General features: G+C 40.2%; 5 protein-coding genes across 5 annotated transcripts in view; 2 read left to right on the plus strand and 3 right to left on the minus strand.

Annotated features, from left to right (window-relative positions):
• The window catches only part of LOC145494798 (uncharacterized), a 4,872-nt gene extending 590 nt beyond the window's left edge, over positions 1 to 4,282 (plus strand). Inside the window, exons 1-4 of the mRNA XM_081474370.1 lie at positions 1 to 1,128; positions 1,580 to 1,722; positions 2,295 to 2,406; positions 2,729 to 4,282. The exon at positions 1 to 1,128 is cut by the window's left edge and continues 590 nt beyond it. Coding sequence (XP_081330496.1) covers positions 1 to 400 — 400 coding nt within the window. The 3' untranslated portion in view covers positions 401 to 1,128; positions 1,580 to 1,722; positions 2,295 to 2,406; positions 2,729 to 4,282. The remainder of the gene's footprint in view (positions 1,129 to 1,579; positions 1,723 to 2,294; positions 2,407 to 2,728) is intronic.
• Positions 4,283 to 4,421: 139 nt separating this feature from the next.
• Positions 4,422 to 5,757, plus strand: LOC145494191 (uncharacterized). The gene is made up of 3 exons (XM_081473648.1): positions 4,422 to 4,426; positions 4,603 to 4,919; positions 5,377 to 5,757. The coding sequence occupies exons 1-3, from the start codon at positions 4,422 to 4,424 to the stop codon at positions 5,691 to 5,693; spliced, it is 639 nt and encodes a 212-aa protein (XP_081329774.1). The 3' UTR covers positions 5,694 to 5,757.
• Positions 5,758 to 8,490: 2,733 nt separating this feature from the next.
• On the minus strand, positions 8,491 to 9,117 carry LOC145494192 (uncharacterized). The gene has a single exon (XM_081473649.1). It carries the CDS (start codon positions 9,115 to 9,117, stop codon positions 8,491 to 8,493), a length of 627 nt encoding a protein of 208 aa, XP_081329775.1.
• LOC145494744 (uncharacterized) lies at positions 9,045 to 10,846 on the minus strand. The gene has a single exon (XM_081474317.1). The coding sequence runs from the start codon at positions 10,776 to 10,778 to the stop codon at positions 9,138 to 9,140; it is 1,641 nt and encodes a 546-aa protein (XP_081330443.1). The 5' UTR covers positions 10,779 to 10,846; the 3' UTR covers positions 9,045 to 9,137.
• Positions 10,829 to 13,643, minus strand: LOC145494193 (uncharacterized). The gene is made up of 2 exons (XM_081473650.1): positions 10,896 to 13,643; positions 10,829 to 10,834 (listed from the first exon to the last, which is right to left on the minus strand). Exons 1-2 carry the CDS (start codon positions 13,641 to 13,643, stop codon positions 10,829 to 10,831), a joined length of 2,754 nt encoding a protein of 917 aa, XP_081329776.1.
• Between the last annotated feature and the right edge of the window lie 1,589 nt (positions 13,644 to 15,232).

Consider the following 15,232-nt stretch of genomic DNA (forward strand, 5'->3'; position numbering starts at 1 on the left):
CCAATGCCCGCTAGACAACAAATGCCTGACTTCCAGTGTAATCTACAACGCACAAGTTACAACTAACAACACAACCAAGAACTACATTGGACTGACAGAAGGAACATTCAAACAGAGATTCTCGCAGCACAAATCCACATTTAAGCACAGAAAACACATCAACAGCACCGAGCTTTCTAAATACATCTGGCAACTACACGACAAAAAACAAGACTTCAACATCAAATGGTCAATTATTAGCCGTGCAAGACCCTACAACAACATTTCCAAACGATGCGACCTCTGCCTCACAGAAAAACTAATGATTATCAAACATAGCAACGACAATCTACTAAACAAAAGATCAGAACTTATTTCTAAATGCCGGCACGAGAACAAATTCTACTTGAAGAACGCTTGACACTTTCTTTATATTGTACTGCACCCACGCAGTTTATACTCGTCCCCGTAATTTCTGTCTTCACACCTATTGTTTTCCAGTATAACTATCACTTATTGTAATGCAACTAGTCCAGCAATTAGCCTATTGTTTAATACCGTGTATATATATCTAGTTGATAGGAATGCTTATCATTAAATACTGTCTGATGAGTGCGTAAGCACGAAACTCGGAGTAACAGCAAATCTTGCCTCTTCGTTATTACTCATATATATATATATATATATATATATATATATATATATATATATATATACATATATGTATATACACACACAGAGAAATGTAAAGTTATGAACTTAACATTAAAATCTGACATTTGAATGCCTCCTTTGCTAAAGTTAGTCACCATCTACTTATCAATCCCTGTGAATTCATAGAGAATTACCACCTAATGTGGAAGTCCTGTCTTCAAGTGAGGGAAAATGACACTGCAAAAAGTTACGAAAAAAGTTACAATGAAAGTAAAAAGAATTGTGAATGTCGATCGTGACTTGGTGTACATTGTACATCATGTAAAGGTATGTGGTGAGTGCTAAAGGCATAACATTTCATGCATTTGCCTTTTCAGGATTATTTAACAGTGACATTTTAAAAGATGTGATCAGAAAAATAATGAGTATTGTCAAGGCAGTACCAGTTTATGGATGGCATATGCAGACAGTAAGAGGTGCTGTAAGCATTACCAGGTAATTAAGTTAGTTTTATGCTTATGACTTCTTGTACTTGGATTTTGTGTCATTTTGTCACAAGAATACATGTAGGTAATGAAAGATGCATTAGTTGACACAATTTATTTTCAAAGGCAAACTTAAAAGTCTGCCTATGGTGGATACCGGTTATGTGTAAAGTGAATGTAAAGCAAACACACTGTTAAAGATGTACGTGCATGTTAATATTGAATAATCTGAAATTTCAGCGAGTTTGAAAATATATTATATCTCTGACAGTTCTGAGGTGAGGGCTGTTACATGTACATGTAAATGGCTCATGCTCGATTTTTCACTTGTTATGATTTAGCTGCCAGTATGTTCTGTAAATTAATTTTAATAGTCATCTGTTGGTGTGCTACGATTTACACCAATATTTAACCAAATAATGTACAGTGTAAATTAATTAACCAAATTATGCTGTTTTCAGTTGACCAATGCTACTACATGACTACATTGTAATGTGATGCTGAAGCGCACAAATTTACAAACATGCCCGGTGGCAACTTGTCAAATGTATGAACTGGCCAGCCAGTCTAGATTACAAAACTTTCTGAAAGTTTGCCTTACCAGGTAAGATATTTCTTAAAGCATATTTTGTAATTAATGATTTCTCAGACATTGTTTTCTTCAAGAAAAGATTCATACCCCATATGGAGGTTTTTTGCTTTAAGAACTCCCTCCTCCTGTTACTTTGGAATTTCTCATAACTGGCCATGAATGGGTGTTGGGTGTAAATATCTTCTGGAACTGCACACTCAGATTAAGTCAGCAAGAACATCAGTATTAATTTTATCCTGACAAAGTCTGATTTTCAGATTTTCGACAGCCTGGATGGCCCTTTGATTGGGACTGTGCACACTGTTGTACTGCAATGTTCCAGTTTCTTGTTTAAACCAAATTGCATGTGCGCTCAAAAGCAAGTCGCCAAGTTCATAACAGTTATATATGTTTGCTTTGCATCTCAGGGTAGAGCCTGCCACTGTGAAAGTTTTGGTACCATCCCCCTAACATTTGATTCACTACTGTAGACACTCAGTAAACAACTAGCAATGAAGTACACTGTATATCAATGAAAGGAATGTCATCTGTTGGTTATAAATTATAATTGATATGTCTTTGTATGTTCGGTGGTGTTCAAGTAGCAGCTATACACAGAATGATTACATCCCTGTTCCTGTCAGTCAATATACCAACAGTGTACACATGGGCAGCCTGGATAAAAACATCAAATATTTTCAAAGCAACCATGGCCAGGTGAGATATTTCTAAAGAAATATAAATTCAAGGTCCTCATGATTGCTTATAGGGATTGATTTTTATTGTAAACAATATCTTACTGAGTGTATTTTTCTTGTGTACTAATTGTTGTAGAACACAGAGATCACTGTCATGACAGAGATATTAATGTGTGAAAAGTTCCATAAAAAATGCACTGGGAGCAAATTAAATCAACACAGATGCAGCATCTGAGAGATCTCCAATATTAATGAAACATACATTGTACATACATGTAAAAGAGTTCAATAATTTATTACTTAAGATTGTAATGCTCTGTTTGGTTTCTCTATATTCACAGACAACTTGATGCCATATTAATTTCTACACTAAGTTCATTGAACAAACTGACTTGGAAGTTGAGTTCTGCAACCCATACTGAGAGAAGTAATATCATACAGCTGTAGCTGCAACATTGTGACAGATGAACTGTATTACATTATTAAGAAACACCTATGATACATATATTAACTAATTATTTGAAGTGTCTGTTAAATTAATCAGTTTTTCTGAGAGATAGTTTACTCATTATGTCATGGTTTATTTAAATAATTGCGTTTTTGGCTTAAAAATGATATTTATTGTGCTTGGTTTATGTTGCTCTTAAATCAATTTTGTGATAACCTGTATTGGGCATGGCATAGGTTAATATTTTGCCAACACGAAATGGAGAACTGGGTCTTAAGCAAAGTTGCAGGATTAGTATTTTTGCAGAAAGAAAGAGTCGCGAAATTTGACATTCTACCGACAGCCTTGCCATTTGCAACGTCCAGTAAGGTTAATTTGATCCCTAGCGTTGTACAAATAGTGTTCTCTAATTTATAAATTATTTCAATCTGTTGTTTAAATGATTGCCTTATAACCTCATGTCCAGCTTTGGTGCATGCAGGATATTGATGTATTGTTTATCCATTTTGCTGTAAATTATCTTTAATTGATGTGTCAATCAGAACATATTTTGGATATGCTGGCTTTTTCTGACGAATGTACCTATGCCTCATAATCTTTGAGTGCGTTTGGTTGTGTAGTGCAGACAAAATATACGTACATAATATAACTTACTTATAGCTTACTTATAATTCTTGGTATAATTTAATTGTAACAAAGTTAATTAATGGAACCCAATAACAGCTCCTGTAGTGCACAATCTCAGTCGAGAAGAAGAACAAATCACATTGGAATTGAATAATAAAATTATTATCAGAAGCCTATGCAAGTATTCATGATCAGCAACAAAATATCATATTTATTGTTCATGCCAGAGTGATTTTGCTTATACTTATACTTTGAGAGATGGTGCAAACCCTTTCAGCAGGAGGAGACTCCATACAAAAATGAAGATAGCTAACTGTCTTTGGGGATCAAGTTAGAAAACAAAACTTTTTAACTTTTTACATGTGTATACCACTTTGGTATTTTTGTGAGATTTCATTTGGTAGAGATTTGGGGACTGAGTATATTGTAACCACTGCATTTCAGTCATACCCCACAACAAAAAAATGTGTAAACTTCTTTTGTGTGGGAGTCCCAGTTGTTCACTAAGAAAGAATATAATGATTAACAACAATGTCTTGTCTTTCTCAATAAGAAAGAACAGGAAATGCCACCAAAAAGCACAGAAGACAGTTCTGTTATGTGATCAACATTTTTGGTGGCTACCCTGAAATGCTTGAAATCATGGCTCTATTTTCATCATCACACCATCTTACACCTCGATCTGCTGATGTAATCCTAGTTCGGGCTGAAACTATAAAATCGCTCGCAGTTTACTTCACATACATGTACATCTTGGATTATTTGCATAAGTAACAACATTCCAAAAAATAACTCACGAGCTCCGCTTTTAGGCTCGGCTAAATCTATATATTATTTTAGCGGATCAGTATCCCACAAAGACAACATTAACCGGCATTAAAACATCGAAACATTTGTAACAAACAGCACTCCTACTTTTTATACAAACGCACACATACACATCACTTTTGGCAATGAGGATGGAGTAATCCCGGGCTGGGGACGATGACTATTAATGTAGTTAGCATAAGTAAGTAGTCAAGGTTGAGTTATAGGCCTGTCCCCATAAGAGAGTCCTCACAAAACCGAACGCTCTTAATATTTGAGGAAACCTCTATCAGAAAGGAGAGTTTTCTCATAGGCTAATATTGTTTAACTTAGCATTGAGTTACTGCTGTGCAACTGTTGTGTTACTGCTAGCTGTGTTACTTTAGCTAAGTTAAGACCTTGTTTCTCCTTTGTAGGTTTTTTATCCCATTCGGCTATAATTGGTGGGAATGCATTTTACCAAAGTCGCCTCTATCAGTTCCTGACGCCTGCTGTTGGATTGAACCCTCTTTGGGAGCAGTGTTACCGCGCCTTCACCCACGGTTGGGCTGCCAGTACCTTTCACAGCAGGTGTGATGGGAAAAATCACACGGTTACCACCGTCAAAAATGGACAGTACGTGTTTGGAGGATACACTGACATTCCCTGGGGTATGATGAATTTTCTATTTCAATTTTAAAATCATTACTAATTATCCCTAGGTTAATTAGATACAGTGTCACTGTATATCGTAACATCATCGTTTTCGAGAAGCTCAGCTTTCAAAATGTTTTCTGTCCACACGAAGATCATTGGGATAAACTGTTTCATTTAAGTTAGCAACGCGAGCTTCAAATAGGCTAGATAAAGTTTCTTTTACTCTGATTAAAGTCCTCCATCCCCTATTCTCACCTGCTAATCAATCCCTGGGTTAATGTCAAACCTCCAAAGTACTTATTTGGCTGCTTCTGAAGAACATGGTAACATTTTTCTATTGAGGGGGTTTCAAGTTATTTATTCATACATTTATTTATATATTTATATATTTATTTATTCATTTATTTATTTATTGATTGATTGATTTATTCATTTAGCTTTTTTTTTCTGTTATATTATCCTTTCATTCAGATACCAGTGGTACCCATGGTTCCACTTCCAATGCGTTCATATTTTCTCTCCGCAACAACGAGGATCTAGGACCATTTAAGAGCAATGTGACAAACCCATCACGTGCAACTTACAGGGTTTTAGGTTATGTTCCAACCTTTGGTTGGGGGTATGACATCTACATTTCTGACAATGCTAACAGAAGCACTGCTTCTTATGCATTCTTGGGTGTTAACAACGACTACTCTGTTCCAAGTGGAGTACAAGACCAGTACACAATCCTGGCTGGGACTCAATACTTCACACCTGAGGAAGTGGAGGTGTTTTATCTTGGTTGACTTACCCTAATGATCCCTTCACTCAGGTTCTCAACTCACTTATCATACAATGCATCCAAGCTGATGAAAACGGATTTTTTAAGTTTATTATTGTTCTAGAGTCGTTTGGATACAAATCAAACTTAATCATTTTATTTAATAATGACTACACACATTTAATTCTTGCAGTTACATGTGTTCCCCTCAGACATGAATATCGGCAACTGATTAATTTTGAACTGAGAACTTTTAGTATTATTTATTTTCTTTTATACTTTTTGACGGTTGACGGCTATAATTTTGGGCTGCTTGATGGAGGACGGTCAAATGGCAGTTAGGCTCATTAAGATCCTCATAGTTCACTGATTGGCAAATCAATAACAATAGATGTACGTACCTGACGTCAATAAAACGCAGAATACGCAGAAAAGTCAATCTCTTTCCTTTACTGTAAGGGATCCTGTAACCATATTATATTATTATGACTTTCCTGATATAACAGAACTTTTGGTTATTTGTGACCGTCAGTGGTCTGTTCGTAGTATGAAAATAGGACTATAACAGTGATGTAATAAAATAATAATATAATATTAATAATAATAAAAAATTAATAATATATAATAATGATAATATATAATAATAATAATAATAATAATTAATAATAATGATGATAATGATAATGATAATAATAATAACAATAAACATTTCTATGGGTTCCTTGGTGTTCCACACCAAAAGGCCTTTTTACGTTTTATCTCTGCATTTAATCTCGCATATCATATTTTAATAGTGATATCCTTCAACTATTTATAATAGTAAAAACTACATACTTGCCGGAGGAAACTTTAAAAATTGACCTATGTTTAAATTAGGCGTAACGTAAAGCTGTTTTTGACTGAATACAAGTTGTCTCTTGGAGCTTCTTAGCGGATGTTGTGCTCAATTCAGTTCTTTTTCTTTCGCTTTTGTTTTCTTTTTCTTTTTTGGTCATTTTTTGGAGTCAAGAGAATTGTGAATGTAATGTAAAACGTAAATAAATAAGAGACACATTCGCCATGCCGTAGAGTTCCAAAAGTAACGATCCGTACCATTCAATCACCCGGCTTGAGTTGAGAGGAAAACTGAAGCTATTATAATTAGCCAACAAAGAATCGCTGGCAGATATATTTCCGTCTCTCAAAAGCGACAATCATTTAGAAATTATTATATGAAGAATAGCTTACTAAGACCAAAAGTTACAAAACTAAATCATTACTTGATAGAGATTCTACGGCAGCATGAGATCTTCATAATAATAAGCAGAGTTTTCGTCCACGCTTAGATGTCGCTTTCCACATATCACCAGTATTAGAATTATGTACACGCACATTGAGTTTTTAAAATTAGTTTGTGTAGAATGCAATTTTATTTGGCTTACAAACATAATAAACTGTTTTAACCATTTCTGCAAAGACATTGAGTTGAGTTTATGTCTAATGACAGTTGACTTCTTCGATAAAGCTAAGACTGCTCGTTTGCTTGGGTACCTCGCCCCCTCACAGTCCTAGATAAGACAGTACCCATCTGTTTTGGCTTGGGGCTATGAGGAATTCCTTTATAGTTAAGGTAAAGGTAAAGGTAAAATCTTTATTTAGACACGGTATTTCCTTCAGGACTATACAAGATTTAATTTAAATAAATCTAACTACCTAACTAGTTTAATATTGTAAATAACTACTAGAATAAGAGAAATGATAAAAACCTGCTTTACAAGGAAGCCGTGAATAAAAACAAAATACAATTTATATAAGACCACTGTCAAAATCATAGTTCTTCAACTTAGATTTAAATTGATTAAGGGAGAGCGATTGTCTAATATTCAAGGGCAGACTATTCCATAGTACAACTCCGCTGTAAGAAAGACTTCTTTTACAGTAATTAGTGTGGGGCTGTGGGATAGCAAGCGTACCATCACTATCTCTTAGCTTATAAGTCAAAGTATCGGAACGGAAGACAAAGCGTGAACAAAGATATTCCGGAACCATATTATTTACAATCTTGTACATCATTATTGATTTATTAACAAGGCGTTGACGGTCCAGTTTAACCCACTTGACCATCCTCAACAATTAAGTTCTTGTTCTTTTGTCAGTTTGACTACGTAGAACATTTGATAAATTCTGTCATACCAGCTTATTTCTGTTTATCTCACAGTCTGTTAGTCAACGAAAACAATAACAAGAATTAAGGCTGTGGACAATTTTTGGAGAATGTCCCCTCTACTTTAGTGCTCTCCAAAAGTCACAAGATGTCTTCGTTTGTATTTTAATCACACAGTCACCATTTAATCACATCAAGTACAATTCTCGAACTGTCCGTAATTCTACTCGATCCTATTCTTGTATTAGCTATCTCAGTTAGGTCACACAGGAATTTCCGGTAATTGTTAATTCTTATCTACTAGCTCAGTTTACATCAATGTGAAATCGCCATGCCCTATTTGTCACGCAACATGCTAACAAGACGTTTCCGACACACACTCCCCTCATATGGTTCGCTATCGAAGCATATGTCATAATTCTGTTTCAATCACGCGATTTGAGTCTTGACCTATTAAATCACATATGAGCGGTAACAAAACGATAATCAGTCCTCGATCAACGTCACTTCCTATTGACGATTTCAAAATTCACAGTTCAGGCTGTGTACTGATTCCCTCAAACAAAACGATGATATATTCTACTGCTAATGGATCAGTTTTCACGAACTGATTTACCGTTCGTATTTCACATTGTTCAACATCCGCAACTTGTTTGATTTCTGTTCATAGTTCACATTGTTAAGCATCCGCAAGTTCTTTCATTCGTACCCTTGCTGCTGATGCTGCATCTCTTTTAGGGCGGAAATCCTGAGCCTGTGGGTTTAAGCGCGGGTCTGCCACTGGAGTGTTGAGATCACACTCGAGTTCCAGTGGGTACAAATGTTGTACTGGTCGTTCCAGCATGCTTTTCGCGGTTTTGAGTTGAACCGCGCGTATGACGCCGTCGCTGCCCGGGTACACTTCATTCACTATGGCCAGCGGCCATGTTCCACGATTCTTGCTGTCGGTTTTCACTATGACGACGTCTCCTTCCTTAGGTTGGAACTTGGTCACTGCGTGCGTCAGGTTGTGTCTTTCTCTTAGTGCTGTAAGGTATTCTCTCTGCCAGCGACTCCACATCTTGTCCTTGCAGGTTCGCAGATACTTAGCACGCCTCCGGATGTCTCGATCTGTTATCCTCCAGGTCTCCTCTTCCGGTAACTGGTTTGTTCGCTGGTACAAGAAGGTTGCGGGCGTTAAGATTGGTGACTCGACGTCGTCTTCCACATAGCTTAATGGGCGGCGATTAATCTGCGTTTCAACGTCGAGTAGCACTTCACTGAGCTCAGACCAGCTTAGAGTAGCTCCACCAATAGCTTTGAACATGGAAGATTTCACGACTCCAATTAATCTCTCAAACTGACCCCCCACCAAGGGGCGCGGCTCAAGTTGAATTCCCTTGAGATCTCGTGTTGTTCTAGAAGACCCTGGAGACGCTCATCCTTTCGTAACTCCCGTAGCCATTTCTCAGCTTTGATGAAGGTACCGCCATTATCTGAGTAGATGACCCGTGGTCGTCCACGACGAGCGATGAAACGCTTGAGACATGTGATAAAGTTGTCCGTCTCCAGGCTGGCCATTAACTCTAAGTGTATAGCCCTTGAAAGGCTGCAAGTGAAGATAGCCAGGTAGGCGTTTCCTTGACTTTTCTTTCCCTGTTTGTACTTCACTGGTCCAGCGAAATCTGTACCGATGACTTCAAATGCAGCGCCAACTGTGGTCCGATCTTCCGGTAACTGACCAGGTATTGGGTTTCTTGCTGGAGTTGCATTGAATCTCTTGCAACCATAGCACTTACTTCGGACCGATTTGACCAAGCTACGAAGCTTCGGTATCCAGTATCTCTCTCTCACTGCTGCCATTGTCAGAGCGACTCCCCCATGCAGCGTCGCGCAATGAACTTGTTGGACCAGTTTTCCTGTAAAATTTGCACTGTTCGGTAGGTATATTGGAGTTTGCCCTTGTATCCGGCCGTGGCAGGTCATCACTCCCTCTTCATTGGGTTTCAGGTTGAGTTGCCCGCTAATTTGAGGGTAGCCCGTGGCTTCTCTGTCTCGCCGTTGGACTCGCTTAATCCACCAACCACGTACGTCTTCTATTTCTTCTGTGAGTAGGGGCCCAAGTTTCTTCTCTTTATGCTTGCAGTTATGGATGAATCTCTTGATCCATGCGCCGACTCTTAAAGTCCGGCGCAAGCTGTTGCGTTCGAGGAGTTCGTCGAACTCGTCTGGCTCTGGTTTGGTTTGCGCTAGGTTGAGCACTTCCCTAATGACTTTGGCTTCCATTTCTGATGCTGGTGACGATCGAGTGACTGGGTTGATTGGCCACTTGGACTTGTCCTGGAGCCAAGCCGGTCCCTGTTGCCAAAGTGCTGATTGAACTGGAGCACCTCTGCTCGCTAGGTCTGCAGGGTTTTCATCCGTAGGAACGTACCTCCACTCGATCTCCTTGTGTAATTGTATCTTGGCAACTCGATGCGCGACAAACTGTTTGTACTGGCCATTTCCCTTGATCCAATGAAGTGCGACGGTGCTGTCTAACCATCCAAACACCTTTGGGGAGGGCACGTTATCTAGGGCGTTCCGCACGTTTATCAATAGATTGGTAGCCATGTGCGCTGCAATCAGTTCTAGGCGTGGAATAGTCAGTCCCTGTTTAGCAAGTCGACTCTTGGCGACCACTAATCGTTGAGTGTTGCCTGATGGTTGGCGTACAACTGCATAGACTGCCGCTCCTACTCCTCGTTCTGATGCGTCCCCGAAAGAGTGTAGTTCCACTTCTTGTACTGCTTCTTGATATCGTGCTATTGATCGCGGTACTTGCTGTTCACGAGGTAATTGCTCCTCCCATTTTTTCCAGCGCCGTAGGAGTTCTCCGTTGATCTTCGCATCCCATTGTACTTTGGTTTCACACAACTCACGATAAATCTGCTTTGCAGTGAGCGTCAATGGTGCAATCAGGCCTAAGGGATCATAAATCTTAGCCATCTTTCCCAGGATTCCTCGCTTGGTTGGCTGGGTTTCTTCTTTGGGTATCACTACCGCTAAGGTGTCATGCTGTTTGTTCCACTTGAGTCCCAACATCTTAGATTCACTTGGTTTAACATTTAGTTGTTGTTTGGCAAATGACTGCTCTTCAGGGGGGACGATCAGGTTTGGATCTTCCTCTAGCTGTTTGACGTTGGAATGCCACTTGTGGAGTTGGAACCTTGCGTCGCTGAATATCGGAAGGGCTTTCTCTTTACGCTGCTGGGCCTGGCTTGTATTTCGTCCACCGGTGAGTAGATCATCGACATACAAGCTGCGTCGAAGCTCTGCCACTATCTCTGGTTCTCGTTCTTCCCAAGCATCTAAATGAGCTTCGATTACGCCACCGAGTAGAAAGGGCGATGGGGCTAGACCGAACAGCGCACGAGTGAAACGTAGTATCTCTAACTTCCCGTGTTTACTTTTCCTCCAATGGAATCTTAATGCATCACGTTCACACTCCCGGATTCGTATTTGCAAGAAGGTTTTCTGGATGTCTGCAGTTACAGCTATGGGGTATGCTCTCTGTCTCACTAGTATGTCCCAAAGCTTGTTTTGCAATGGAGGGCCAGGATAAAGGCACTCGTTCAGCGACGGTGACTCTGGCGTTGCTCTTGCAGAAGCATCATAGACTATGCGCATCTTGGTCGTTTTAGCCGTTTCTCTAACCACTGCTTTGTGTGGGATGTAGAATTCTTTCCCCACGATTTCTTCTGGTGCAACTTCAACTACTTTGTTCTGGAGTTGCTCTCGTATAATGGCATCGTACTCATCGGTGAGGTTAAGGCGCTGCAGTTTTCTGGTCAGACTTGACAGGCGTCGTATACGTCCTTGTTCGTTTGTTGGTAAGTCTGGATGATTGCCTCGCCATGGTAGTCCGGTTTCATACCATCCTTCCGGTGAGCGTTGTAGCTTAAATTCTGCGTGCACTATGCTCTGGTCATGTTCTGGTGTGTCTGCAAGCCCTAGTATGTCAAGCCTGCACAGGTCCTCGTAGTCGCTCTGTGATGTTTGCGTCAGCAGCATCGTGTTGTGGTCAAATTCTGATCCAGGACTCATGATAAACCATCCCAGTTTAGTTTTCTCCGCCACCGGTTCCCCATCCTGTCCAATTTGAGGCTTTGTCTCAGTTTTTACGCGCGCATATTCCCCGCTTCCTAGTACGACATGTATGGGAAGTTGGTCCTTCTTGTCACGGTCTGTGATTTTGACTCCGTGCAAATGCGGGTACTTGTTTATCAATTGTCCGTAGTTTGGGTTGTCAATCGACAACAGCTCTGCTTTGTTCACTCTCGTCAGTTTTACAGACATCTGATAACTCCCGTCTAAGGATTCTACGACGATGTCGTACACTTCTAGTTTGGTTACTTTTGAGCTGATTAGCATATCCACACGTTTTGTTTTCGTTTCACTTGGCTTTTTCTTTAGGAGATCCAACAGCTTCGCAGATGCATATGAGCTCCCCGCGCCGGTATCTATCAACGCGCGACAGGTAATACCATCGACCTTTACTGTTAAGACTGGCATGATTCCTTCATTGTTCTCACTGGCTGTCATCAACGTCTGCTTCCCGCTGTCTGTTTGTTCACGATCACATATCGAAGAGTGATGGCGTTTGTGACAATGTAAACATGTTTTCTTGCTGAAACACTCTGCGGCGCGGTGATTCGGTGTTGCACAATTAAAACATAACTTCTTTTTCGCGAGAAACTGCTTTCGTTCGTCCACGGTTGAGATCTTCTGGCATTCCGACGATCTGTGCGTCACATCACTACAATAAACGCATTTGTTTGGCTTACCATCGCCACCACGTGCTTGGAAGAGCTTATTTGAGCGGTCACGTTTGGAATTAAGTTGCTCCGATGTTTCTCGTTCTTCAACCGGGTTTCTTTTTGTCCAAAGTCTTACTGCCTCTGACAACTGAACGAAATTCCATTTCTCCCATTCCGGATCCATTCGTACTAGGTCTCCCCGAATTGCTGGCAGTTTATCCAGTGTCATTGGTACGTTTCCATTAACTTCACTGAGTTTATTCATTGTTTCCAGCGCTTGGACACAGTACGTCAATGTTTCGCTAAACTCGCTTATCCTCCTAGGGTTGGCGCTTGTGATGACAGGGAGAGCCATTATTTCTTTGACGTACGCCTTTGTTACTTCGGATTCCTTCCCATAATTGCTTAGTAATATCGACTTGGCTCTATTATAACCCTCAGCTGTAAACGGCAAGGCTTCCACAGCGGCTTTAACCTTTGGACCCAGTAGCCCACATAAATAGGTAAATTTATTGATAGGTGCTATTTCGGCCTTGTCGATCGTCTCCGTGAACTGACCCCAGAACCTCGGCCAATCCAAGTAAGAGCCTTCGAACCTTTTAATCTCGATCTTTGGTAGCTTCGCTTGTGTTTGTTTAGGTGACCCGCCTCCCTCGTGGCTCTCTTTCGTAGTGAGGTTGGTCTGAAGTTTCATCTTTTCTTCATGCAGTTTCATCTCGAATTTGAGTTGATCTTCACGCGCGGTCGTCTCTTCTTGGCGTCTTCTGTCTTCGAGCCATTTGCGAAGCTTCCCAACCTCTTCGTCAGCTTTCAGCAACTGAAGGTCAATCGCGGCATTCCACGTGCCTATGTCACCAAGATCTTCCTTTGCTTCTATCTTTAAGGCTTCCAACGCACGCTTTAACTCGTCCGCTTCAGATATTGTAGACCTTAATGCTCCCGTATGTCTCTCGATAGCATCTACAGATCCTGAATCTAGCACTTGTTCCGTTCTCTTAGCATGGATTTCTAGTTGCGTAAGTTTCGTTTGCAGTTTTCCCTTTGCGTTCTCCATCTCCGTCGGAAGCGTAGGTTTAAATAGAATTTAGGACTAAATTATACTCACAACCATGTAGATAGCGGTCCCGTCGGAGGTGCCACGTTTGGAGAATGTCCCCTCTACTTTAGTGCTCTCCAAAAGTCACAAGATGTCTTCGTTTGTATTTTAATCACACAGTCACCATTTAATCACATCAAGTACAATTCTCGAACTGTCCGTAATTCTACTCGATCCTATTCTTGTATTAGCTATCTCAGTTAGGTCACACAGGAATTTCCGGTAATTGTTAATTCTTATCTACTAGCTCAGTTTACATCAATGTGAAATCGCCATGCCCTATTTGTCACGCAACATGCTAACAAGACGTTTCCGACAAATTTACTATATTGATTAAATTGAATAAAGTCAATTGAATAAATTAGAAATGCAATTTAAAACAGATCGATCGTCTGCAATTAGTTCCGTCGAACACTAATCGAAAAGGAGAAAAAAATGTTCTCAGTATTTTTGAGGTGTTGTCTTAGAGGCGTGATATCCATAAGTTAACGCTAGCTCGCACAGATAATGTACAATAGAATCCCTCCATTACTGCCACCTTGGGGACAGAGGAAAATGGCCGTTGTAGAGAGGTGGCCGTTGTGGGGAGGTAGGGGTATAATGTGACATCCTGTGTTTTATCTTGGGGTTCAATTTTTAAAAAATGCTTAGTGTAGCATGTAAGTACGTAACACAATCAAAATATATCGTTAAAACAGAACCAAACAGAAACAGAGACCAACGACGTGCGGTATGGATCAAGTTTCGTGAATTTTCCAAAAAAGAGAGGGGTTTTGTATACACCGTTCGTCAGTTGTTGATTAACTGGCCGTTTCAGAGAGGTTATTTTGGCAGTTGGGATGCGCTTTAGTGCGGGCCGATGCCGTTGTGGAGAGGCAGCCGTTGTAGAGAGGTTAAAACAAAAGTGAAGGCATGGAACGTCCACCGGGACCATAAAAGGTGGCCGTTTTAGAGAGGTGGCTGTTGTAGAGAGGTGGCTGTTGTGGAGAAGTGGTCGTTAGTGGAGGTTCGACTGTATTTGGTTTTGTTGACACATCTGGGTGAGGTAAAGGAATTAACGTGTTCCTACTGTCATACTGCTGAGCTGATCAGCCACATTTATTTTCCTTGTGCCTGTGCCCACGCTAAATTTTGCAAGTTATTGGAGGTGCAAAACGTTTTTCTAGCTCTAGATTTCTCCTAGATAAAAACAACTATTGAAAGAGCAGGAAAAAACAAACAAACAAACAAACAAACAAACAACCCTGTGTAAGAAGGTGTTAAAGTATCACGATCAAATGCAGCTCCAGGATTGGTACCAAAATACAATGACTTTAATTCCGTGCCCAATTAGAGACCGGGATTTCAAATAATTCTGGAACTAGTTAAATAAGACTAACTTTCCGGGGCAGTTGCCGGCGTTGTTCATATAAACTTTCGTCGGACAAATCCTCTAAGTAGTTTTACTCCGTGCCAACCCAACCAGGTAGTTCTCCTCGATCACTCAATCGCCATTAGAAGAACCAATCAGACGAAACATTACAGACATTACATAGCTCGGGAACTTG

Source organism: Orbicella franksi, chromosome 8, assembly GCF_964199315.1.
Source record: "Orbicella franksi chromosome 8, jaOrbFran1.1, whole genome shotgun sequence".
Classification (NCBI taxonomy): domain Eukaryota; kingdom Metazoa; phylum Cnidaria; class Anthozoa; order Scleractinia; family Merulinidae; genus Orbicella; species Orbicella franksi.